The 25,155-nt window shown below is 51.3% G+C and overlaps 6 protein-coding genes across 6 annotated transcripts; 4 read left to right on the plus strand and 2 right to left on the minus strand.

The window, feature by feature from the left end:
* Positions 1-247: 247 nt before the first annotated feature.
* On the plus strand, positions 248-1,300 carry N0V96_006272 (uncharacterized protein; the record flags this gene model as incomplete). The annotated part of the gene is made up of 1 exon (XM_053190873.1): positions 248-1,300. The coding sequence occupies one exon, from the start codon at positions 248-250 to the stop codon at positions 1,298-1,300; it is 1,053 nt and encodes a 350-aa protein (XP_053051791.1).
* A 1,595-nt stretch (positions 1,301-2,895) lies between these two features.
* Positions 2,896-5,416, plus strand: N0V96_006273 (uncharacterized protein; the record flags this gene model as incomplete). The annotated part of the gene is made up of 3 exons (XM_065757661.1): positions 2,896-3,421; positions 3,482-4,255; positions 4,278-5,416. 3 exons carry the CDS (start codon positions 2,896-2,898, stop codon positions 5,414-5,416), a joined length of 2,439 nt encoding a protein of 812 aa, XP_065613578.1.
* Positions 5,417-6,808: 1,392 nt separating this feature from the next.
* Positions 6,809-10,693, minus strand: N0V96_006274 (uncharacterized protein; the record flags this gene model as incomplete). The annotated part of the gene is made up of 4 exons (XM_053190870.2): positions 6,809-7,168; positions 7,240-8,241; positions 9,030-9,112; positions 9,178-10,693. The coding sequence occupies 4 exons, from the start codon at positions 10,691-10,693 to the stop codon at positions 6,809-6,811; spliced, it is 2,961 nt and encodes a 986-aa protein (XP_053051788.2).
* Positions 10,694-11,338: 645 nt separating this feature from the next.
* Positions 11,339-11,904, plus strand: N0V96_006275 (uncharacterized protein; the record flags this gene model as incomplete). Its single annotated transcript, XM_065757662.1, has 2 exons — positions 11,339-11,353; positions 11,416-11,904. The coding sequence occupies 2 exons, from the start codon at positions 11,339-11,341 to the stop codon at positions 11,902-11,904; spliced, it is 504 nt and encodes a 167-aa protein (XP_065613579.1).
* Positions 11,905-13,442: 1,538 nt separating this feature from the next.
* Positions 13,443-15,223, plus strand: N0V96_006276 (uncharacterized protein; the record flags this gene model as incomplete). The annotated part of the gene is made up of 6 exons (XM_065757663.1): positions 13,443-13,828; positions 13,886-13,893; positions 13,970-14,163; positions 14,221-14,346; positions 14,403-15,074; positions 15,119-15,223. 6 exons carry the CDS (start codon positions 13,443-13,445, stop codon positions 15,221-15,223), a joined length of 1,491 nt encoding a protein of 496 aa, XP_065613580.1.
* An 8,898-nt stretch (positions 15,224-24,121) lies between these two features.
* On the minus strand, positions 24,122-24,866 carry N0V96_006277 (uncharacterized protein; the record flags this gene model as incomplete). The annotated part of the gene is made up of 4 exons (XM_065757664.1): positions 24,122-24,244; positions 24,354-24,580; positions 24,651-24,734; positions 24,788-24,866. The coding sequence occupies 4 exons, from the start codon at positions 24,864-24,866 to the stop codon at positions 24,122-24,124; spliced, it is 513 nt and encodes a 170-aa protein (XP_065613581.1).
* Positions 24,867-25,155: the final 289 nt, after the last annotated feature.

Genomic DNA, 25,155 nt, shown 5'->3' on the forward strand with positions numbered 1-25,155 from the left:
GGCCTTGCGAGCGTGTCCAAGCCGATCCATGCTGTCACCCCTCGCCGACGCTGTCGATGCGCTACTTACCTCTACTGATATGCCCCAAGGTAATCATTATTCAGACCAACAAGTTGTCTTCCGTAAAACTCTCACAACACCGTGGTGCATCATTTCAAAGGATCGCCTTCGTGAACTGCAAACGCGGGCTATCAAATATCTATCGATTACCGGCTGGTCTTTCCATACTTCCGACATATTCGGCGACATGACAGACCCCATCAAGAAATCAATCCCGCCATACACCGTGGCCGGAAAGACGGCCATCATCACAGGGGCAGGCTCAGGTATCAACCCAGCGGATCTCTCACCTTCGCAAAAATCCTTAGTAATTCAATCAAATCTAGGTATCAACTTTTCCTTTGCCGAGTTGCTCATTGAGCGTGGTTGCAATGTCGTCATTGCTGACCTCGCTCTTCGGCCGGAGGCGGAGCAGCTCGTCTCGAGCAACCAAGACAAGTCAAACGCCAGGCCACGCGCAGTCTTCGTCAAGACCGATGTGACCTCATGGCCGGCACTAACCAACATGTTCAAGGTCGCCATCGAGGAATTTGGGAGTTTCGACATCTTCTGTCCTGGAGCGGGTGTCTATGAGCCGCACTGGTCCAACTTCTGGCACCCTCCTGGGTCGTCCGAGAGCAAGGACAGTGCAGACGGCGGAAAATATGCTCTGCTTGACATCAATATCACCCATCCCATCCGTTCCACGCAGCTGGCAATCTCATACTGGCTTCATCCTAAGGAGGCAACGAACGCCGCCCTGCCACCTTCTATCAAAGCTTCGCCCGAGAACCCAAAGCGCATAGTTCACATCTCATCAGTGGCTGGACAGGTTGCAAACATCAACGCTCCTCTCTACGCAGCCTCCAAATTCGCTATCACCGGGTTTGTCCGCAGTCTTGCTCGCTTGGAAGATACAGATGGGGTCCGCGTCAACGCTGTTGCACCGGGTGTCGTACGGACACCGCTCTGGACCGAGCATCCGGAGAAGCTGATCAATCTGGACGAAGCTCAGGACGGTTGGGTCACCCCAAGAGAAGTTGCTGAGGCTATGCTACGATGTGTCGAGGAGAAGGCCCTTGTCGGAGGATCAATTCTGGAAGTTGGCAAAGATAATACGCGCTTGGTCGAAGCTTTCAACGCGCCGGGCCCAGACCCTGACCCAAAGAGGGGCCTTGTTGCTAGACATGGGTCAAAGGGAACAGACATGGTCTTTTCCTGGTTGAGGGATGCTTCCAAATGGGCTGTTGGCAGAGATTGATAGAGTTCAGGTGGTCTTTACTTCATGGGGCATTGGAACTACATGTGTGTAGGTTGAAAACCAACCGCATGGTCGTAATATTCATCGTTATGTTCTGCATATCCCGATGTGCCCGATGTGCCCATACTCAATAGCGCCGGTTTTGCCACGAACGTGGGTGGGACACTAGGTTCTTAGGTATCTACCTAGTAGTCTGATATCAAAGAAGCTTGTCTAGCGATCCTGGGCAACCTTCGACCATCTTCGAAAATTTCAACTGCCAAGGTACCTGGTACATCGTCAGGCGACATGAGTCACGAAATCAGAAATCTGTTTTGGATTGCTGCACGAGGACGTGGTGAACAAAATCGACAGGACTTGGAGATGAGCACATATGCCAGCGCCACTAATGACCGCAGCAAACGACACTACATATTTGCAGCTCATTAGATGTGAACAGTATCCTGATCCATACTTGTAGCTGAAGAGGCGCTGCAAGGGCACCAGGCTGGGGGCATTTAACCACGAGGGCTGGCCTGTGAGCTGTTTGACTCTCGACCCCGGTCTAGCGGGCCTACGAGAGATGCTTCACTGTTTCGGCCGTTCAAACAAATACAAATACGGACGTCTCGGTGCAGCCAGACCGGAGCGGGTACAGACATATATGGTCCGGTCGCCTGCCTTCAAAGTAGGAACGAATCTGGGATTTTGTGGGCGCTGGGTGTCAGTTCATCGCACGAAACGTTTGCTTGAGCAGAAATTCAGGCTCAGTTCCCAAGTCAATGCTTTGTTAAAAGACATGGAGGCATGGTCTGGCCACGTGCAAATCTCAAAAGATACAATGACATTGTGCGAACTGCACGCTAAGAGGTCGGGTTCTCACTAGGCCAAAGGATACTTAGTGGACAGAACGGAAATCCAGAGCCGACCCCTTTATGCTATTTCTGTGACAAGACGCAAGAAGGGCGTCGAGGATTGTACGGGAGGTGTACGGAGAAGTCGGTAATTACGCTCAATCTGTTAGAGTTCAACCACTGGCAATTCGGCTTGCGCCGAAAGCGAAAGCCCGTATTGCACTCTACAGTAGTGACCAAGCGATGGTCTGCGCGAGTCAGGGGTCTTTCCCAGGGACCGCAGGTCTTTTATAAGGATTGAAGCGATTATTGATCGTGGCCGAAGAAGAACGGTGGAAATTTCTGGTTTACTCAGCTGTCCGCGAGACCATCATGAAGTCATTCGTTAAGCAGGCTGCCTTCGCAGCTTGCCTCCCATGGTCGGTTGTCTCTGATTATCATGACGCCTTTGTTGTTGAGTTCGATGCATCCGTGCAGTTGGTAAAGCCACCCAAGTGTATCTCGATAGCGTAGATGCCACTAACATGGCTACAGAGCCCAGCGGATCTCATCAGCCGTACACAGACATCTCTGGCAGCCACTGGCTTGGATTGCACTGCATCTTCGCGATATCATTTCACTCACGCCATATTCCAAGGCGGATCTTTCAACGTTGACTGTACCAACGATGGAGTTTCTCGGAAAGCGGTACTCTCGACTCTACAGTCGATCGATGGCATTCAGAAAGCCTGGCCTGTAACTTCAGCAGCACCGGCCGTCCACATGCCGAGAATTCCAGGCATTTCTGACAGCGATTGGGGAAGCAGCATTCATGGATCGTCCAAGCGCGACTTGTCCCAGATCTCAACTCTCCACGCAAGAGGTGGTATCGCAGCCGACACCTTGCCAACGCACATTGATACTGGAGTGTCGAAGCTACACGCCAGCAATATCACGGGTAAAGGCATTCGTGTGGCAGTCATTGACAGCGGTTTCGACGTTGATACTCCGGGCCTCAGTAAGACCGACATTGTTTATGCCCACGACATGACAGACGGCGACAATGATGTTCGTGACAACTGTTCCTTCCATGGCACGCATGTTCTGGGTATTGTAGGAGCCAAGGGTGACGAGGGCAGATTTGGTGTCGTTGGCGTGGCCCCTGATGCCACATACGAGCTTTACCGCATCACAGGTTGTACTTCAGGAACTACGGATGACGCGATCATCAACTCGTTCCTTGAAGCTGCAGAAAGAGGCGTCGACGTCATCTCATGTTCGTATGGGGGTGCCCTCACTTTTCCTGAAGGTAATTCGGCCCCATTCGCATTTCCAAACTCAAAGAACGCGAAGTACTGATAGGTTCAAGACGCCTGGTCTATCGTGGCTACGCGACTGTTCAACAACGGCACCTACGTTTCTCTTGTAGCTGGAAACGGTGGCCCTGGCATTTTCACAGGCGCCAGTCCTGGAGGGGCAGATGCTATCGCCGCCGTTGGGTCTACCGACAACTCGCAAACTCCTTACTACAACTGGGGAGGCAATTGGACTGCAGGAGGTGAAGGCGGATCGCTTCGTTTCGTCCCTGGCATGCCGTTCGATTTCCCATCAAACGAAGGGTTGACGGTCTGGACTGCAGACACACCAAACACCAATGGTTGCCAGCTACTCCCTGATAAGTCTACTTTGCCGGCCGATTTGTCCAAAGTCATTTTTCTCTCCCAGTTCGACCAATGCTGGATGGCAGCCGATAACTCCACAGTCTCTCTCACGAAAGAGTTCGGCATCCCGTATGTCATGTACTATAGCTGGAGCAACTATACGGTCTCCGAAGGTCCGCTCTTCCTGAAGGTCTCCGCAGCAAACCAGAAAGGGTCTGTCACAGTGGACTATGACACAGCAAAGCAACTACTGGATGCGAAGGCAAAGCACGGCTCTGTTCAAGTGTTCCTTGCCAATGAGGTCTCTGTTGCAGATGTTAGTCTCACTTACAAAGCCAATAACCGCTCCGGCCTCATGAGCTCTGTATTTACCAGCTGGGGTCCAACTCTCCGAGCAGGATCCATGCCCGCATTCCATGCGCCCGGAGGAAATATCTTGAGCACTTTCCCTGCATGGCTTGGGGGCTACGGAGTAGTGAGTGGTAAGTCGGACGTCTATTCGAGAGCTATGCGGAGCTGTTATTGACCAGTATGTTCTATCAGGAACCAGCCAGGCCACGCCGTTTGTCGCCGGCATCGCTGCCCTCGTCAAACAGAAGCATCCAGATTACAGCTCTGAAGAGATCCGGAATGTCATTGCAGCCACATCCCGCCCTGTCAAGTGGTACGATGGAAGGGGAGACACAGGGAATTTCCTAGCGCCGGTCTTCCAACAAGGGTCTGGTCTTGTTGACGCGTGGGGGGCAGTTCACTCGACCACATTACTCAGCGCCTCCGCCCTTTCATTCAACGACACGACCAACCGCCCCAAAGAGTTGACTTTCACAATCAAGAACACCGGGTTGGAGACCACCACCTACGAACTGACTCATGTTGGAGCCAGCTCTGGCTATGTTCTTGAGAAGCCGGATAGCTACCAACTTACTGAGGCCGTGGTGTACCCAGTATACGCCGAAATCAGCATTAACCCCACAACTCTCTCAGTTGACCCAGGAAAGACTGCCACTGTTTCAGTCTCAGTCTCGAAGGAGCCTGCTCTGCCGGAAGCTTCAACTCGTGTCTCCTATTTCGGCGGCTACATCAACGTTGAAGCCAAGGGTGCAACCGACGTCAATAAACTCTCGCTCCCATACACCGGCTTCGGCGCGCCCCTCACTACCTTACACAGTATCAACCGCGATAAATCTTACCTCTCGTCATACAATGTAACTGCAGGGAAGGCATCACATGCCGAACCAGGCCGCGTTTACACCTGCACGCTGAATATCACCGCAGATATTCCAGCTTCTTTCCCAGGCAATGAGTTCCCCGGCATCGAGGTCTTCCTCTTCTTGCAGTCGCGTAACATGAGCATTCACATGGTAGACGCAAAAACTGGAAAAGTAGTGGCCAACTCCTATCAGAGTACGTCAGCGGTCCCATGGAACGGTTCGACCTGGTATTGGGATGGTTCCGACGATAACAAAGCTCCCGTGCCGGCTGGTACTTACACTTGGCGTGTAAAGGCTCTTAAGATGCTTGGAGATGCGGCGAAGGAAGAGGACTGGGAAACCTGGGAAGCCGGTACATGGGTTCTGGAATACACTGCTGACAGCATTTTCTCTTCGAATTCAACGGTTCCGAAGAGGTCAATAACACAATAATACTGGAACATCGAGATAGATAAGGTCAATGCAGAGCCAAGCTGGCGGAGTCTGGCAAAGACACGTTTTACATCCAGTCGGATTGAACTCAACCAAACAGATTTGTGAGGTCACAAACAATAACCCGGTATGATTGGGTCCTCCGTTCCACTCTCGAGCGTTACCTACCTTAGACTGGCGAGTCGCGACAGGTTTGTCGACCCCTGTTAAGCTCGCTTGCGATGATGAGCCGCGCTTGGCACTGGTCAGAGAAGTAAGACCTAGCGGAACAACCTGGCTGCTTTGCACCTTTTGAGGACTTCTTACTTCCCAATTTGGGCAAGTCTGTCTCAATAAGCCGGGAAAGATCCAATGATGTTATTCTTCCGAATAGGTTTGCGGCGAAGTGCATCTACACATCATGTGGTCTGTCTTGTCTTCTGGCAATCTTAAAAGGATTCTCCTGCTCGATTCTCGGAGTTTACTTAGGTAGCCACGATGCTATCCACATAGCTTTCGGTCTCTGATTTCATTTTGATGCGATAACACATCGCTAGACTTTTACCTAAAATACGAAGACTCAAGCAAAATATATTCAGATTTCTCACGCACTGCGTTCCATTTTCATTATGGGCTGGTATGAAATCACCGATGACTACATCAAAGACTCGAAAATCAACCTCCCAGTATGCGAAACTCTCCAAGTCAGAGATGTCTACGGCGGAACTCAAAGAACCATATATCGCGTAGATCAGAGCGGACGACAATTCCCAGTGTGGACTGTCAACGAGAGCAATGAAAACGGCGTACTAGCGATTGTCTCCGCAGAACCCAGAGCGCAGGTCCCCGCAGGCAATGCCGTTGGTATCATCAAATACCACACCATGTCCTCAAGAACGCAAATCACCCTGCGCGGTTTAGAGCTAAGCCTGGGGCTTACGGACTACAGCCACGGACACGAAATCAACTTTAACGGCTGCAACTACCGATGGGTTATGTCCAAAAATACCATGTCGATGAACACGCTGTACCTTAAGACCGATGGTAATCGACTTTTAGCAAGATGGTCAGGAAAGCCTGAAGGTCAAGCGGGCGACCCCAGTCCGGTTTTTGAATTGTTTGTCCCCCCTCAAACGTTGGACATGGATTTTTTGGTGGTCACCGGTTTGGCGGCTGCAGGATACTGGAAGAAGGCAGACAAGCTCAAGAGCCCGATAAGCAAGATTCTGAAGATAATGGGAGGCCTGGGTCCTTAGCAATGTGTAGAATTGTCCTCGCAGATAGTAGAGCAAAATTGCGGCGTTGAAGCTGATCATGCTCTTCTTTTGAATACCAATCAACTAGACTGTTACTAATGTAAGGACCCTAGTGGCTGACGTTGAAAGAGACTTCAATCCCACTTATGGCCAGGTTTTAGATTGCCAAAGGACGTCTCTCAATATGCACCACCAGAGGTGGTTTCTTCCAGATGGCCCAGGCTTTGTGCTTAGAATATGGCTGTGTCCACTTGGTCGAAGATGAATCGAGCTTCATATCGAATTCCCATAGCAGTCGCGCAATAATAACGCGCATCTCATTGTATGCCAAGTGCTTCCCGATGCAATTGCGAGGGCCATACGAGAATGGCTGAACAGCGTCCTGCTTGTCCGCATAGAATGGAGACGTAGGGTCTTTAGCAACACTGGGAAGCCATCGTTCAGGAGCAAAGCTCTCTGGCTCAGCGAAATTGGAAGCTGAGAGACCGGCAGCGGAGTGATGAACCCCAACACGAGTCTTCAACACGCCTCTGTCAGCAAATTTTCAAGCTGAGACGAGCAGAGAGGTAAATACAATCAAGCACTTACTCCTGGAGGGAAAAATATTCCTTCAATGTATGTTGGTTCTTTTGTGTCTGGAACAATTCTCTCAAGCGAAGTCGGCACGGGTGGATAGAGTCTGAAGGTCTCGTTGAGCACAGCGAGAAGGTAAGGCAGACGTGTTGTCGCATCCGTAAAGTTAATTTCGCCAGGTGACTTGAACGCAGCTCTGACTTCTTCAACTGCTCTTCTATGCGCATGAGGCGTTGACAAGAGGTAGAAAGTGCAAGCCGTCATCAAAGTTGCCGTGGTATCACTGCCGGCGACGAAGAGGGTATTCGAGTTTGTGACAATCTCTTCGGTGGAGTTGATAGTCTTCTCGTCTCTTCCACGGAGCAGACCTTGCATAAAATCTTTGCGAGTGGCTTCAGAGTTATTCTCCAATCGTTTGTTTACGGCCTTCCTGGTGTAGTCAAATTGGTCCATGAAGCCCTTTTGAACATCTCGCGCTAAGATCGGCAGGATAATCCACGAGAGCGGGCCCAGCAGTGTATTGAGTTCGAAGAGCTTTTTAGCTCGCTCGATAAACATGAGGACAGAAGTTACCACATGATGGAACTCGTTATTGTCGAGGCCACCCAAAGACTCTCCAAACGTCAGGTCGCCGATGATATCGAAGGAAGCAATATGGAACCATCTTCCCATCTCTGTCGGCATTCGGGATTCAGCCACATCTGATAGCCTTCGTACGAGCTTATCAACATAGTCGTGAATGATCGGCTCTTGCTCAGCCAGAGACCGTGGTGAGAAAGCGTGGGCTACTCCTCGACGAATTCGAGCGTGGTTGACATCATCGGCGTCGAGGATGTTGGAGTCAGGGTCGAGTTGCTTCGAGGCACTGTACTTTGCGAACTGCCCGTGCCCATGGCCGTAAATAGTTTTCCAGGCCTGGCTTGTCGTAAACGTCACTGCCTCTGGTGAGTAGCGTACAACGTTGCCGTATTTTCTGTGAAACTCGCGAATATCTTGGTCGATGGTGCCGAACAGTATCTTAAATTTGGGAATGAATGGGAATATGGTCCACAACTTGGGACCTGGAACGTGGCTCAACCGCGAAAAATAGGCTTGGTAAAGGCCTCGGGCTAGATAAAAGAGCAACGAAGAACTGAGTGTCAATAAAGCAATGTGGGCAAGCGGCTGCGTTTCCGTCAACAAAAGGGAGCTCAGAGCCATCATGATAATGTAGACTGAGTTGTTCGTCTTAGTTGCCTCAACAACTCAACTGATTCCAGGTCCAACGCTGGAATTAATAGTCTTTATGTCCGCAATGTGATACCGCAGAAGCCTCCTCTTGACGCCTATGAAGTCCCCAGTACATCTGTAACACCATGGCTCCACTCCATTACTCAGTTTCTTGGCGTGTAGCCGGCGCTTGATAAGTTAGCGATGTTATTGCATGATGTGATCCGTTGTACAATCTCACTTTTGATTCCGCCACCTCCCTCGTAATGGATGTGCCCATCATTGCTTTACGACTGCCGGACCAGGGCTGGAAGACACTACGGACCGGTCCGTAGCCTGCAGGTGGCTGGCCATTGCTCGCACGGAGTAGGCCGCTCACCGCATCGGGGTTTTCTGTTGGCCGTGAACCCGATGCGACACCGCCGAGGAACACAGTATGCAAGCTGCCGCGCCGTGCAACCGGGAACAACGCCTGGTCGGCGCCGAGCTTCCGCAACAGGAAAGAAAAGGTGGTATATTCCTATGGACGACTCACGAGCTAACCAAACCCCGCACCTTTCTCCTCGATAATTGCTTTCTATCTCCTCTCACTGGACGACGAAATCCTTGAGGCCCGTATTGAGCGAGTCATTGATGCGTCGAGTATACTCGACTACGCCGCCAAGGAAGTTGAGCATCTCTGCTTCGAAGTCAGCGGTTACATTTGAGTATTGAGTAGATAGGGGAGATGGGCTAAATTCTTACCTTTGGGCTTCCCTGGAATATTGGTTCCCATGTACTCAGACTTGGTCTGGGGCAGTAGAGTCTCGTCTCCAATACGATTGACAAGATCCCGCCACTCTTGCTCTACATCCGAACGAGGGTCAAGGTAGCGTTTGCCGTTCTCTCGTAGGTAGACAAGCGTGTCGCGGATCCAACCGCCCTGGAGCTCGGCACACGTAGGTCCGTTGCAGAATGATGTTGGACCCTGAGGCCCGTAGACAAACAGTGCATTGGGGAACCCAGCGGTCATCATTCCAAGGTACGTCGTCGTACCCTTCGCCCACTTCTCCTTCAATGACTGTCCATTCTCGCCTTTGATATCGATCGCCAAGATACCTCCCGTCACCGAGTCAAACCCGGTAGCAAGAATGAGGACGTCGAACTTGTGCAGCTCGCCATCGGCGGTGAAGACACCGTCGGGGACAACCTCCGCGATAGCATTGACCTTGGTGTCAATGAGAGCCACGTTGTCACCATTGTAGACTTCGTAGTATCTCTGCTCGAGAGTAGCTCGCTTGGTTCCGAAGTAGTATGGTGGCTTCTCCGGGGCCAGAAGCTCCTGCATCGCGGGCTTGTGGACGCGCTCCAAGACCTTGCTGCGCCAGAATTCGTATGCGTGTTGGTTGGCTTCTCTGTTCCTGATAACATCTTGATATGTCCCCAACCAGAAAGACAATCCACCCTTCGCCCAGATCTTCTCAAAAAATGCCTGGCGCTCCTCTGCAGCTGTCCCGGCACAGGCTTGAGGATTGAACTCGAAGTCAAGGCCAGCAAAAGTATTCTTACGAAGCTCATAAAGCTCCTTGTAGGTTTCTTTCTTCTGGTCTTCAGCAGAAAGGGGAGTTTGTCGCATGGGAAGGGCGTAGGTTGGGCTGCGTTGGAAGACTGTCAGGTGGCCAACTTCGGGGGCAATCTCCTGGATGACTTGGAGGCCACTTGAGCCGTTGCCAACGATACCAACCCGCTTTCCCTTAAAGTCAATGCCCTTCTGAGGCCACTTCGAGGTGTGACACAAGACTCCAGCAAAGGAATCAAGGCCCTTGAAATCTGGAATGTTTGGCTTTGCAGCGAAACCAGTACAAAGAATGAAGTATCGGGCGGTCAAGACGACATTGTCGCCAGTGGTGATGGTCCAGTGAGAGCCAATCTTGTCGAAGTCGGCACTGACAACGCGGGTATTGAACATAATGTCTTTCTTGAGATTCAGCTTGGACTCGACATGCTGGAAGTAGTTTCGGATTTCTTCTCTTCCGGGATACTTCTCGGACCAGGTCCACGGTCTCCAGATCTCTTCTTCAGAGAACTCATAGAGAGGCACAGGTGTGTCGACACGTGCTCCAGCGTAGCAGTTCCAGTACCAGACGCCGCCAAGATCGGCTGCGTCGTCGATCACAAGGGTCTTGAATCCGGCCTTTCGGAGTTGGTCGAGGGCATAACATCCGGCGAAGCCACCACCAACGATGATGGCATCATATTCGGGAGAAGACAGGGAACCCATTTTGCTGGGAAGCAACTATAAAGAAAATTAAGAATAGACTAGGTAGGGTAGGAAGTCTAGCGGATGAGACCAATGATCATGCAATCGACTGAAAAGAGAGATATGAGGTAGAACCGCATGCATCTTTATGATACCGCTGAATAACGGCGCTGGATGCGAGAGGCCATCGCCCCATGAGCTTACGTAGGTGCGGGCAAACTTTCGCAGGTTTTGCTCAATTGGCGGGTCTAATTTGATCCATTTGCCTTTGCTCGCTCTCATACCGTCATTGTGTAATTGATTCTGGCAATTTTGACATTTGCAAGTCGTTGCGAAACTTGCGAATAGTGATTCGGACGGACTAATTCATGGCTGGAATCTGTCCGCGACTGCGTGGGCCGCATGGCCGACTGCGGTGATTTCGGGCTTACGACGAAATCTAAATATGGAGACATTGCTCACTGTCACGACTCCCGTTTCCACTAGTTGCTAAACCATCCACAAGAGAGACACAATTCCTTGATTACTCTGCAAGTACACTCAATATGAACGATAAAGGCTTTGTCGAAGATGCTGTCAGTATCGCCAAATTCCACTCGAGCAGATGAATCTGACAGGTAAAAGAGCGAGTATGTCGACGTTCGAAAGCAAATTGAATTCCTCCACATGCCAGCCAGCAAGGTTAGTGATGCTATTTCATCGTAATTCCACAGATAAGGCCTAGGCTGACCTGCACACTGAAGTATCACAAAGAAGAATTAGCGACAGAAGAGCAAGAAGTTATGGACCAGCTTTACCGCGGCTGGTTGCATTACTGGAACAAGGAGTCGCGCGAAGACTACCACAATGGAATGGTGGGCGCTCGACGATTCTATGATTTTGATGACATGCTCAGCTACGACATGTTCGGCAACACCATCCGGGGCAGCTTCAAAGAGCACTTTGACTCCATCTTCCCGTATTGGAACGACGGCAATATGGAGTACAAGGACATCGAGATCACAGCTCTGTCCAAAGAGTATGCCTATTCCACCATGATACAGCATACTTGGGGAACAGCTGGCGGTGTGCCATTTGACACAGCTTTTAGAAGGACGGGCATCGCACGGAAGAACGCAGATGGGCAGTGGAAGTGGATTCACGAGCATCTGAGCTTCCCCACCAATATGGCCACCAAGGCCGCTGACTTCACCAGCTCGCTGGATCCCCTGAAGGCGACCAAGATGGAATAAGATTATAATTTGACCGCAACTTGTTAGACTTATAGCGTTTGCTTGGGGCCAAGGTGTTATAATAGGACACGCCATTGTGGGAACTAAGTATCTTGTTGGAAGACTGGCGGGAAGCGGTGGAGGTTGACAAGGGGTAGAGAGATATGACTGGCGAGGAATGAGTAACAGTGGAGATCTGAAGCTTGAAAAGCTCATCCGCGATGGAGCGTGATGTACCGTATTAGTCCGTACTAAGATATTCAGATGGTGCTGTTGAACCCACTTACTCAGATAGTGAAGTCCTCAATGGTCTCCTCAAGTATCGTGAAGTACACATGCGTTCTCACGATGCTTAGGATATAGGCAAGCTACTTTAAACAATTACTACTGGTGTACAGGAAGGTGAAACCATCGAAAGTCAGCATCGCGCCACGTTGACCCATCTCGATGGCGCATATACTTCGAATAGTATGAATGGTCAGCATAACTTGTATTGGCGTGATTGATGTTCTACTCTTTTGTCCATAGGAGTGAAACTTGCCATTCTCGGGCTTGATATGTTACAATAGTCGGCCAAGACTGGGTTTCCTAAGGGGGGAAAATTAAGTAAGGCAGCCACATCTGAGTGAACAGTGAACGTCCTTATCTTAGTGTTTACTGACTATTCTACTATCCTGCTCTTCGGGTGTCAGTTTCCTGTGAATAATCACTAAATGTGATGTCATGAAGGCGCTGTGTCGCGACATATGGGATTCCTCACTTGGTTAGAATGGTGTCTTCCATTCGGGGCATGACGTAGTTACTTGTGCATTTTGTCTCGGATCTGATGGAGGGAATCGCGATGTATTAGATGTGGAACAGCGGCTGACTGACGGGTATTCGGAGGGTTCGAGAGTCTAAGACAAGAGACCCAAGAATGAGACACACCTAACTCAGAACGAGCATCTAGACATTTAAGAAGCCAAGGATACGGATCGATCAACAGCGCCTATGCGTACTATTCTGCTTTCAACAAAGTTATAAGAACAGATGCGCTAGCATATGGAGAATGCATTGGGGCTAATGTCTTGATAGTTTTGGCGGAGCTGAACGATCCAAGACATCATCAACCCGTAAAGGGTTATAAGTTGAGCGTTCCTGACGGGGCTCACCCCGAAACATATACCCAGTTTCAAGCTCGTTGCACGAAATCCCTGCAATTGGGTACCGCGTTACGCGCGGTAATCGTTGTAATTAGCCAAGGGGAAGCCAGCTGCGTTATCAAAGTTCGCCGATCCACGGATTCTGAACACCCGGGCTGAGACCGATCGGCGATGCGGGGCCGGGTCCGGCAAACGTCCACTGTCCGAAGCGGCCGTCCATCACCACAATCACATGCCTTCTAGTAGGTCAGTAGTTGACAAAGCGGTCAAGAGACTCTCGTATGCTGTCGGGTATCTTAGTTGTCCTGGAGTTATAAGAAGTGGCCATTTTCGTCTCAAACCAATGGTCTCACCACATGCAATTCACATATCTTCAACCTCATACAAAAGTCACAGCTATTTCTAGCACATCTCATCATGTCCACTTCGTATCATCGTCAACCCTCTAGGTTAGAGAAGGCTACCAAAGGAGTGCAGTGGAACTCTTGGTCCATTGGTGCTGCCACAGTACTGGCAGGCCTCACCATGCAGACCTACTTTGCTCCAGGGCCTGTCTACAAGCCAACCTCCTCGATCGAGTCGTGCCTGAGCAACGTCTGTGCCGGAAGGTCAGATTGCGTACAGTTTCCTAGTCAAAAAGATGCGGGAGAAGCTACGTGGATGGCGCCTTTCAATCTCGGTCGCACAGTCACGCCCGCGGCGATCGTCAGGCCTAAAGACGCCCAAGAGGTTGCCAACGTTGTAGCTTGCGCAGCCAAGCATGGAGTCAAAGTCCAGGCGACTGCAGGAAGTCACAGTTGGGGGTGAGTTCGACCTTCAACATAGAGACTTGACGTTCTATTACTAACTTTTGATGGTAGCAACTATGGTTCGCTATTCCCATGCCTTGCCTAGTGTTGCGTGCTGGAATAACAAAATATCCCGATTGCTAACTGTATAACAAGGCCTCGGAGGCGAAGACGGTGCCGTATCAGTAGACATGAAACACTTTCAATATACGCAAGACTCCAGCTCAAACAACATCAGAGTTGGTGGCGGTACGAGACTCGGCCGAATCGATGAGCACTTGGGCACCTCCCAGCGAGCAATTCCTCATGGAATGTGCTTCGGCATCGGCATCGGAGGCCACGCTACCGTTGTAAGTAGCACAAGTATGTCAAGCTCTCACAGACGAACACTGACAAGTTGTGTTCAGGGTGGAATTGGCCCGATGTCCCGTATGTGGGGCACCACCCTGGATCATGTGGTTGAAGTTGAGGTTGTCACGGCAAACGCGACGGTCGTACGCGCGAGCTCCAAGGAGAACTCGGACTTGTTCTTCGTAAGTTTCCCCTGACAGCAATCCTGCATGCCCTAATTGCTGACATACCTCTCTAGGCTATGAGAGGAGCCGGTGCTGGATTCGGCATCGTCACCGAATTTGTCATGAGTACTCACCCGGCGCCATCAAGTGTTCTTCACCTGAGCCAAAGTCATTTGTACAGCCACCCAGCAGAGATTGCTGATGTCTTCCACACCTGGCAGTCTGTTGCCACCGACCCTGCACTCGACAACCGTTTCAGTACAGAAATGATCTTCAGCCCGTCGGGTGCTCGCATCTCTTCTACCTGGTTCGGCTCAGAGGCAGAGCTTGAGCAAAGTGGTATTCTCAGGCGCATTCAAACCACTGATACCCCTATCACAACTCGTCAAGAGACCTGGGAGAAATCTCTTGCTCACCTCGCTGTCGAAGAGGCTCTTCATACGGCTTCCACCCCGAACAAGCTTTACTCGAAGAGTTTGGGCTTGAGCAGTAAGGACATTCTGTCCAGGACAGAGATTGCCAGTGTTCTCGCTAGTCTGTCATCTGAGCTTATGGAAGAAAATTGGTCTATCAAGTTCCAGGCTGCTGGTGGTGCTGTTGCAGAGGTTCCTGTTGGCAGCACATCCTACGCTCACAGAGATAAGGTCATGTTCTATCAATCATACGCCCCGGATGCTTCAAAGGCGACTCGCACCAGTCTTGGAGACTTTCACCGGAAGCTGATGAACACTCTTCCTGGGCGACTGGTACCTATCCAGGATTTGTGGACACGGAGCTTAGAGATGCTCAGAGGTCATACTGGGGGTCGAGCCTTACTGCTCTGGAAGATATCAAGAGACATTGGGATCCCGAGGATGTCTTCCACAACCCCCAAAGTGTTTCTGCTCGTACCTAAAAATTCGAGTACTCAAGTACTTCAAGTACCTATTCATACATGTACCGATCACCGGACCGGTTACATGTTTGACTTATACTTCACTTTGTGAAGTAATCTCTTCAGTTACATGTACTAGCAGTCAGGGAATGGCTACTAGTAGTTCACAATGGCAACAATACTACTGAGTCTCATTACCTTATGACTATTCTGACTTTGCATAAAAGCCACGGTCAGACAAATTGAGTTGGCTATGTTCCCATTGGGCTTTTTCAAAACGATGTTAGATCATCTCATCAGCAGGAGAAACGTGAAGCTATTCTCAAGTTGATGTATTCCCCTTGAAAACCAATATGTCAGGACTGCCGGGGCAACGATCATCGCTGCCAACACTTTCGCCACCACATCTCACGGCGCATGCATTTCAAACATCAACATCACCCTTGTAAGTCTTCGGCACAGTGCCGACCGTATCCTTGTCCACGCTGATCGCCTCAAAAAGACTCTCTTGCAGTCAAAAGGTCCGGGTTAACAACCTCTATGCCTGCTGATTTCCAACGCCATGGCTGGGCAATCCGGACGACGGGAAGATGATCCCTACTCCAAAGGCTGAGCCTCCAAAAAAGGGCGACCTTGGCGTTCCATAGCACGTGCAGATTGGCAATCCTCATAACGGCTTCCTGCCAACCAAGCATTAAGCTAGCATTGCACGCCGAAGAGTTGGCTCTGGCCATTGGCGGGCCGAAACCCATACCTCGGGCGTGGGCCACTAACACGGCAAGAAAGTCTAGAAGCCAGGTTCGTCCATTGTAAATGGCTACTTTGATGTCAATATCAGACTCGAACTATGGGTGTCAGATGAGGTCAACATCATAATCGACCGGGGCTATTCCACAAGGTGAACCCATGGCCACAGTGGACACGTCCTTTCATACCACCAAGCGGAAGTAATTAACCGGCGTGCAAGGTAAGCGTCAAATGCCCTGCGCGGCAAAGGTGCATCCAAGCGACAGGCCAGGGACGGGAAGTATCGTGTCCCGGCCGAGGCCACCGACTTTCATGTTTACAGTGTAACCCATAGTCGCGGAATGCCTTTCGCGGCATCGGGTCCAGACCCCGACATTGGCGAGATGGGCGTCAACATCAAGGTGGTTGGGGCCTGCGGCAGGCAAACCGCCCGCGCGCGGGGGAGGAGACCGGGGGGTGGTTGAATGAAATGAGACGCAAATGTCAAAAGAACCCGGCCTTTCGGTGGCCAAGGCCGCAGAGTCTGGGTCGAGCTAGCCGAGCAGGCAGATGAGGGTTGACAGATGTCCCGTGCGATGCATGCTCGCAATTGGATCGGCGCCATGAATGCCACCGAAATGAGTAGGTCTTTTCTTACGGCTCTGGGGTCGTTCCCCTGAAAGCTTCATGTCACCATCTGCTGATGTTTGAGCCGTGCCAAGTAACCTCTTGCCCCTCCCCATCTACTACATACACGTCAATAACCCGTTGAAAGAAGCGGCCTGTCTTTTCGAAAGGACCACTATGGAGCCAAGGGCAGAGTTTGCCGTCGCGCCGTAAGGCCCGTTGGGAATCGGCCCTGCTTCTAGCGTAATGTTTCAAGCATCGGAATCGCAGTCCCGGCAAGGCCCTACCAACTCCCCCCGGCACCCCGGTCGTCTCGATCCGCACACACCCATGATGATCCGGCGGCGGCATCCAGCACCAGTCTAACTGCCAGTTGGGGTAAATGGGAAAGTGGGCGAGCGGGGGATAGGTAAGGTGAGGGGTTATGGCTGGCACATCAGTCTCGAGGTGTCCAAGCGACTGCTGACGCGAGACGGGAAAGAGAAGCAAGGCGACGGGAATAATGATGATGGGAAACGGTATAGTTGCGGTGGATATAGCTGTATGAAGGGTAAGGGCAGTTGAGTATTGTCCTCATATGGAACGAAGGAGGCCAGGATCGGGGGCTCGACAACCCCAATCTGGAGCTTTCCGCCACTCCTCCACCAATATAGGTGATCTTCCTGCCATCTGACGGTCTTCTATTACCTGATCTGATCATTGCCCAGTTCTCGTGCAGATGCCGCCTTCAGTGGGCTGTCCACCGTAAAAGAAAATTTCTGTTCTCCAGCCACTCCCGGCGTAGGAAGCTTTGTAAAATCCTTAGTACGGCGCGGCGTAGAGGCGAGGCGAGCCCGCCCGTTGCGGGATCACTAGGGGAGTGAGCCAACAGTCTGGCGCCCGTCTGCACCGTCTGGGGTTAGCTGATGGATAGCTTACCAACTTGCATATGCTTATCTCTGCATGTCGCTAAAGCATTCCGGCCGTGATGCCTGTTCATTGCCGTTGCAGGAGGTACCACTATGTGCCTACTGCCATGAGGACTTTTGGTCCAGGCCAAGTCGTATGTACCGAATACATCTGGCGCCGAGGCGGTAGTGTGACTGTTACTTGGTGATGACTGGAGAGGCTGGCTGGACAGACGAGGAACCCATGTCTGGCTTGTATCGGACAATGGCATCAGGGCGATCATCTGGATGTTGCCGGGCATGGAATATGTGAGATCTCTTCGCGTAATAGAGTACCCGGGGGTTCAAGACCAAAGAGAAAGAAGAAAATATTCGTACGATGGAGAGACCGATGATGAACGGCGCCAGGGGCTTGGCGGGCGGGCCCGAACGAGGCCAACCAAATGCCTCGTACACTCTGGTAGATTGTTCTACCCGCCAACCATGGGCATACTTCAGCGAAGTTCGGTCTTGGCTCGGGAGTGCCAACAAAGTCAATTGAGCTCAGACCAGGGGATCGGAACGTCTTTGAAGGACTGAAAGAGGATTTTCGTATCTGAAGATATGAGGTCTGTGTTGCGGGCGTGGGCAAACCGTAAAGCAGGGCGCCGTTGTCGAGTTGCGGCGTACGGCCCGAACGAGCAAGAATCAGAACAAGCATAACCAGCTCCCAGGAGGTGCAGTGAACGAGCGCACCGTTCGCCAAAGCTGAGTATGTCCAGCCCTGCCAGCGGAAAACTTGAAACTGTCGCATCTGCCCGCGAAGCGACTAAAGAGTGTCGTCTGGTATTGAGACGCCTGAAGATGGGACGAAAATCATGTAGCAACGTAGATTGATATCCAGAAAGGCAGGATAGAGGCTTCAGTCATCTTGAGATGCAGGGAGCGTCGGGCGTTCGACGAGTCGCCGGCAAGCAGCTTAATTTGGCAATTATCTCCTCTCAAGATGTCTAGTTTGGAAATCTCTGAGCCTAATTGAGTATCCGTCAGATGACGGATTACCAATCCGGACATCTGTCCGCTCGGGATGGCCGAATTGGAAAATGCCCGACGGCAGACAAGTTTTCTGACCACTGGAGCCCAGAAAATGTCTATACGAGTTGTGAGGATTCCGAGTGTTTTTTTCTGTGAGTTCCAGGATCTTTTCCGGTGATCTTTGGCATGGGATGCTTGTTGAGACCTTAAATCAACTGCAATCTTCCGGTGGGATCGAGTTCCGAATGTAGCTCGGCCCAGGCACCGATGAGGTGGGGTTTCAAGACCGAAGAAGTCCGGTCCGTCGCCGGGTTCTCTCGATTGGATTTCCGACCTTCCACGTGTCATACTACGAGGTCTACTCAGACTCATGCTCTCTTTGATGGCCAATGATCCTGACCTTGAACAGGATATTATCGGAGTCCCGGACGGGATGGGCGCTATGCCAATATTGGACATTCGGAATACCAAATATCCGGAACTGCTGAATCTAACTTTCCCGCGGCTATTTCTGAGGCTCTTTGAGGGAACTCTCTATTGAAATTCCGGCCGGCAAAAGTCTCCCGGGAAGGTCTGTGTCGTCGTGACATGCCATGTGTGATCGTCCGGCTTGTAGCATCTAAGTCCATGCGCTTCATGAGTGAATCATTACCTGTGCTTTTTGGATGCCACCTAAGATCTAGAAACCCATCGGGGTAGGTGCACAATGCACCTACCCCAGGTGACGGAGAAAAGGATTCCATTGACTACAATTTGGTCTTGAAGGGATTCTTAGCAACACGATTACGTCTATACGTTTGACTCAAGGCAAATTCAATAAATGTATTTCGTCCTACCTAATATGCTCTATGGGTAAGGTAGGCTGTAGAAAGAGTGGCCAGACTCTTTGGCCGTACTACTGCTTACCAGTAGGGTGCGCCAGGAAATGAGTAGGCATAATGCAATGTCACCAATACTGAAGATTATGGCATCGCACAATCATTTGCAGTTTTTCTTTTGCGAGATAATGAGTCAATGTGTAGTCAACTTTGCTAAACGTCACACCAGCCATGCGAATCGTAAACGAGGGTGCTGGGTTTACCCTCCAAACTCGAGCTGCTGGTAATTGGCAGGTTTTGACACCTAGAAGCACTCAGACTTCCATAAGGTGCGAAGTGTGTCGAATAGCGTTTCCATCTTTCTATCCCTTGACGTTAAAGCGGAAGCATGTCCATGCCGTGCTGGCGGCCCTGGCCAGCAGGCCCCGAGACTGAAGTGTCCAGTGCACCAATTCCAGCCAATACCATTCTTGCAAAGGGTAGTCACACATCGTCATGTCTCCGTTCCTTGAACAGTTCTTTTCGTATGTTGTGCCTATCCTATCTCACGGGAATATTTGTGTCAAGAGGCCTCTGCGCGCATGATCGTCCGGATGCTTCCTTTGGAATCCATGCACGCAGTACTCCCGAGATCCGAGGTGGCAATATGAGCGACAAGGGAGACATGAGATTGGAATTCGGACGGAAACCAGCAAGCTTGGGTGGCTGATCTTTGCTATGCTCGTTGTGCGATTCGCAACTCCAACATGTTGTTCACCTTACCCTCGTCCCCGTGCGACTAGGAACCACCTCCAATAGTGTTCATTAAGCCGACTATCTGGCGATCGCGAACAAAAGCATTCGCATTTTAGGCCTACTTCCTCGATCTCGGACAGCCATATTTCGAATTTGTCAATAACTCAAGCGAAACTTTCCTCGAATAAAACTTCTTCCGTCTACCTGCTTTGTTCCAAGTGATATGGGGTGATGTAAATTTCTACACAAGGACCCGCGCGGCACAGCGTCAATACTCCAGAGAAACGCAGTGGTTCATCTATGTATGATCGACCGGGTCTTGCTCCCTCAGCATTCAAGTGCCTCGAAACGCACGTCATGGTCGATCGATATCCCATACGTTGATGGGGTGTTCATCTGGACATGAGACGAATAAACGGGGAGGGGTGGTCGAGACGCCCAGCCCACGGCATGGGTAGTACTCAAATCGGACATGTAGCAAGGTCCTCTCAAGCGCCGGATTTTCCGAGATGCCCTGCCCAGAATGTAAAGGCATAGAAAAGTCTATCCTATAAAAGTTGCAGACATGAGGCGCAGGGTGTCAGGATATTTGCGTGATCACCACACTTCCTGGCCGCAGATCACGGGTGAGCGAGGTGGTGGTGGGTAGGGTGAAGTTTGTGAACGGCATGGATACAGGCCTCACATTCCGGAGTTCGGATACAGTCTCAGTGAAGAAATCGGGGGCAGCATCTTCGGTACGTCGGAGCACGAAAGAGCCGCATGAAGGTCCCGAGTGTGATGTGTCGACCAGGTGGTGATTGATCGTCATGATCTCCGTCGGGATGAGGCGGCTGCGCCATCCGGCCCGGGTTTGTATCTTGGATCATGGGACGACGGCCAAGTGACAGGAAAACAGCGGTGTCTTCTTGCTGTCGCCAAGTCGGATCGTGGCAGTAAGCATGCCCCTGACCTGAAGCTTTGGAAATGATCTGCTATGAGACATTGATGAGATGCCGCAGTAGGTACTTCACTTAGATGGAAATCGTCATATCGAGGTGGAGTGAGAGTGAGACGAGGTGCCGGGAACTGGGCATGCGTTACAGATTCTCCCTCCCCGCACACAGGGACCCCGCGGTCTGTCAGACGTAGCCCCGCGCCGCCCCTCCATTGTGCGGGGAGCAGCTGCGAACTGCCCGCATCGCCGCAGAACCTCACAAGCCGACTTCATCTCACGATACTCCATTCCCGAGTGAGAGATTCAAACGCCCGTAACTTGTCACTTTTTGAGTTGGCGCGTTGATCCTGCCGCATCATCATTCCCGTGGCTCACTCGAGCCCGTCTCATCTTAGTCTCACAGGCTAAGGTACTATAATGTGCCTGACTTTACATGGCACACGTGCGCGCCAACGCCACAACCAAGTTAAACCGCCACACGGCTCACGATGAACCCCAGGAATCTGGTCAATCCGCAGTGAGCTCGAACTCAAAGATAGCCAAAACCGAAAGATGCGGCATCCTTCACACTGGCAGAACCGATTGTCTGGTTGCGCCCATCATGAACTGTGTACACAGAGCAGCGATTGACTTTGGTGTCGTACCTTAGCCTCGTAGGGCTGGATTTAGATGAGCCCATCACATGATGGCTGCCGGGTAAAGATGCTTCCAAACTTTATGCTCACCTTGTTTGGACCTCACGATATTATTATTTTTTACCGGCAGTAAATTGAGACTGAAGTCTACTAAAAACTCGATACATATTTACTTATTCTCCCGGGAAGAACCTCGGTCACACGTGAGCAATCACGTTCATGAATGAAAATCCTTCACCCGCCCGAGCCACGTCGCTGAGCCGAAACCGAGGCAATGGTGACCTCAGGCTCAGGCGAGCGGAATAATTGCGCGGATTCCGTGGGCCAACTCGTTCCTCGATGCTCGATCCTCAATGCTCAATGTTACGTTACTCAATCGAGCGTCAATGCTTTTCTTTACGTTACCCGATACCTCCAAGGTAGAATGTCAATGCCCCTATTACGAAATAACGTCGCTCAGAGTCTGAGGCATTTCAAGGCCCATGAACAAATTTTTTCAACACCCATCCGATATCTTGTACCTTACCACCTTACTAGCACCGCATCTCATGTACCTTACCTTACGTGAAACCCCCAATCCGTCAGCCCCAAAAACCGCAGAACCAAATCCCCGTGCCCCCACGAAGCAAACCGCGGGATATATCACTCATCGACCCTTCATTCCCTTAGCCAATACCACGCAGACTAGTATTAATCCGTCGAAATCTGCTCATACGAATGGATCCATCCCCATTGACATGTCCACATTCCCCAGCATACCTGTAGGCACCAAGCGTAAGGTAAAGCACACCGTGATGGGGCCCTCCTTCCCCCCTCCCCCAAAGGGCCCCACAACCCCAACACCCGGCCGGGCGCCCGGCCCTCGAAATGCCGCCGGACAGGCCTTACGGGGACGCATGGCGGTACCTGCGCCGCAACCTAGGCCGCAGCAGTCAGTGAGCACACACCAGCGAAGCAAAACCATGACACACCACTTACACCAGACACGATGCACCCTCGCCGATATCCGAAACGGCATCTTCCGACAACAATCCATATCCCGTACGTACACACACACACACAGAGAGAGAGAGCACATACCTACCTTAGCCCTGATACGCCAGAGTCCTGACACATTTTGACACCTCCCTTGAATGCTTGGCGCTTGATAGCTTGGCAGAACTAACCCCTCCCCTCCCTTTCTAGTCCCTGAAAGGCTGAAAGGCTGAGGGCCTGAACTCCAATCAACTCTCTTTACGCCCTATCCTGACATTGCCCTACCTCCTTCACACCCCCCTGACTACCTAGTACCTCACTTTATGCTGCTATCTACCGTAGCCTGTCTTGTTTCAAGTAGCACCAGTGCGGAGATCGCGGTCTCTGCTGTCTGCCTATGAAGTACCAAGGTCTATTTATCGTGCATTGTAAGCAAAATTGTGACGGGCAGGGGTCCGGCCCAACACACTTGGAAAGTCTAATAGCGCGGTCCGTACTATGTAGATACTCGGCCTAATGGCGCAAGGATTCCTGTCGGAGGGCCGCTCCGTCGAGAAACCAGGGCCCTGGGTTCTTCGGTACATGTACCTTACGCCTCTGCCAATGGTCTAGTTGCCTAGTTTTGGTATTCCTGCACTCAAAAAACCTAGCCAGCACACCATGGAAGAACGTATGGAAGAAAATAAATGTTATTGCTACTGACAAAGTCTAAAGTGATGACTTGCTTGAGATCCCATGCCCCTCTATGCTCCTGCTGCGCCACTCTGCTACCAACCAATGCCCGTTGAAAGAATCCCAAGGGTATCTTGTCCTCTGTTGAAGCCTTCGAAACCACCAACGCCGGATCGACCCATAGCCAGCAACTGTGCCTGGGGTTATGCAATGTCGCTGGAAGTGATACCGTCTTTAGACACCCCTCGTCAATGTGCACCAAGCCAAACAATAAACCAAAATCACCGCCATGTTGATGTTCCCGCCCAAGTCCCATCTTGAGAGCGATTGACCTCTTGCTATTCACGTGAACTCCTGTACCCCCCAGTCTGAATCTTAACCCATAGCTCTAGCAGCTTAGCTTTGGCTATGACCATGTCCGTGACTGTTGATCCTACTATCCGGGTCTCTCTCCCAATATTGGTCAGTCTTGTAAGGCTGGTGGGACTGCGGAAAGAAAGTGTCCCCTAAGCTATTTGGGGTTGCCGTGTAATCGTAGAGGCCCGCGTCAAGTCGATAGTACGAAGGAGTCACCAAGTCGGGGCTCTGCGTAGGCGAAGTTGAGGGAAGCGAAGCAACCGACAGTCCAGAAGATGGTGTTGGTGGCGGATACACCGACGAATGCGGTAATTGCATCCCCATTATCCCCGTCATGGAATGTGCCATCAAAGGCTGTGGATGCGCGTAGCTGACCGCCTGGACTTGGTGCCGACTCGTCTGTTGCATCATTGCCCCGGCGGACGCTTGTGCGCTTCCGTGAGAAGACGATGCCGGGCTTGGAACTCCCGTTGCGGAGCCCTGGTGGGAGAAGCTCTGCTGTTGTGCGAGGTCTTTCGAGCGCTGGGCTTGCTGGGCTAGTTGAGCCATGCCCTGGCGTTGCCGGACGTTGCGCATTTGCTCAGAGTCCATGCCGTATTGGAACTGTCGTTTGCGATTCTTGACAACTTGCGAATCTTTTCGAATCCGCAGTCGACAGCCTTGATCGCTGAGGTGACGCGTCAAATCTGTCGAGGAGCTCATTCCAGGGTAGGATCGCGCTGTGTGAACTTGGAAGCCGTGGGATTCCATCTCTGTCATGAAGTATACCTCACCGCCCTTCATGTTGTACAGGGCAAATCTCAGCTTGAAAAAGCCCTCCATCTTAACAGAGAGGTCGGGAAAAACAAAGTAGCCTTCGTCCTGGCCATCGATGCTCTTGTACTTTTGCAGAGAGGATACTGTCGATCCCACCAAGCCTTTTGCACAGGTCTCGGGGTCCATTTTGGTTTTCTTATCGCCGGGCTTGAGGTAGACTTGGACGAACAAGCTAGGGCCTGTTGCATGGTTAGCGTACTCCAAGCTTGGGTCACGAACAGGGCGCAGGAGGATGATCTCGCAGCTTACTAGACAGAATGAAGTTTGCGTAATTCTGGTTGTGATTTCTTAGGTCAATTTTAAGAATCGGTGGGGGGTCAATAGGTTTACGATCTGTGAATTCGTATTAGGTATCCATCAGGTAACATTGTCAACCGTAGACGAACCTTTTTCTTTGCCAGTTGCTACTTTGGCGTGCTGCGGCGCTTGAGCAATCACCAGACGCAACGAGTCCCTATCCCTCATTATGCTGGGACTTGTCAGCTTCTACCCAGTCTTTTCCCGCCCATCATGATGTCGAGCCTTGGACATACTCTTGGGGGTCGGGAGCCGGACCCGTGTGCCAACTGGATTGGTACGACATTTGTCGTTGTGTTTGATTGGTATGCTTGGGATGACAATGTAATCGGTTGTAAGGTGCTCCGCCGTTTGTTGTTCCTTGGTAGAAAAAGAAATAACCGGTCTGTTATGTCCAGAATATCCTGACACGTCGGAGATAGGTGCAGTTCGTTCGATGTTGGTCCAGTGTAGCAGG

Source organism: Colletotrichum fioriniae (assembly GCF_027942845.1).
Source record: "Colletotrichum fioriniae strain IMI 355084 chromosome Unknown scaffold_7, whole genome shotgun sequence".
NCBI classification, from domain to species: Eukaryota; Fungi; Ascomycota; class Sordariomycetes; order Glomerellales; family Glomerellaceae; genus Colletotrichum; species Colletotrichum fioriniae.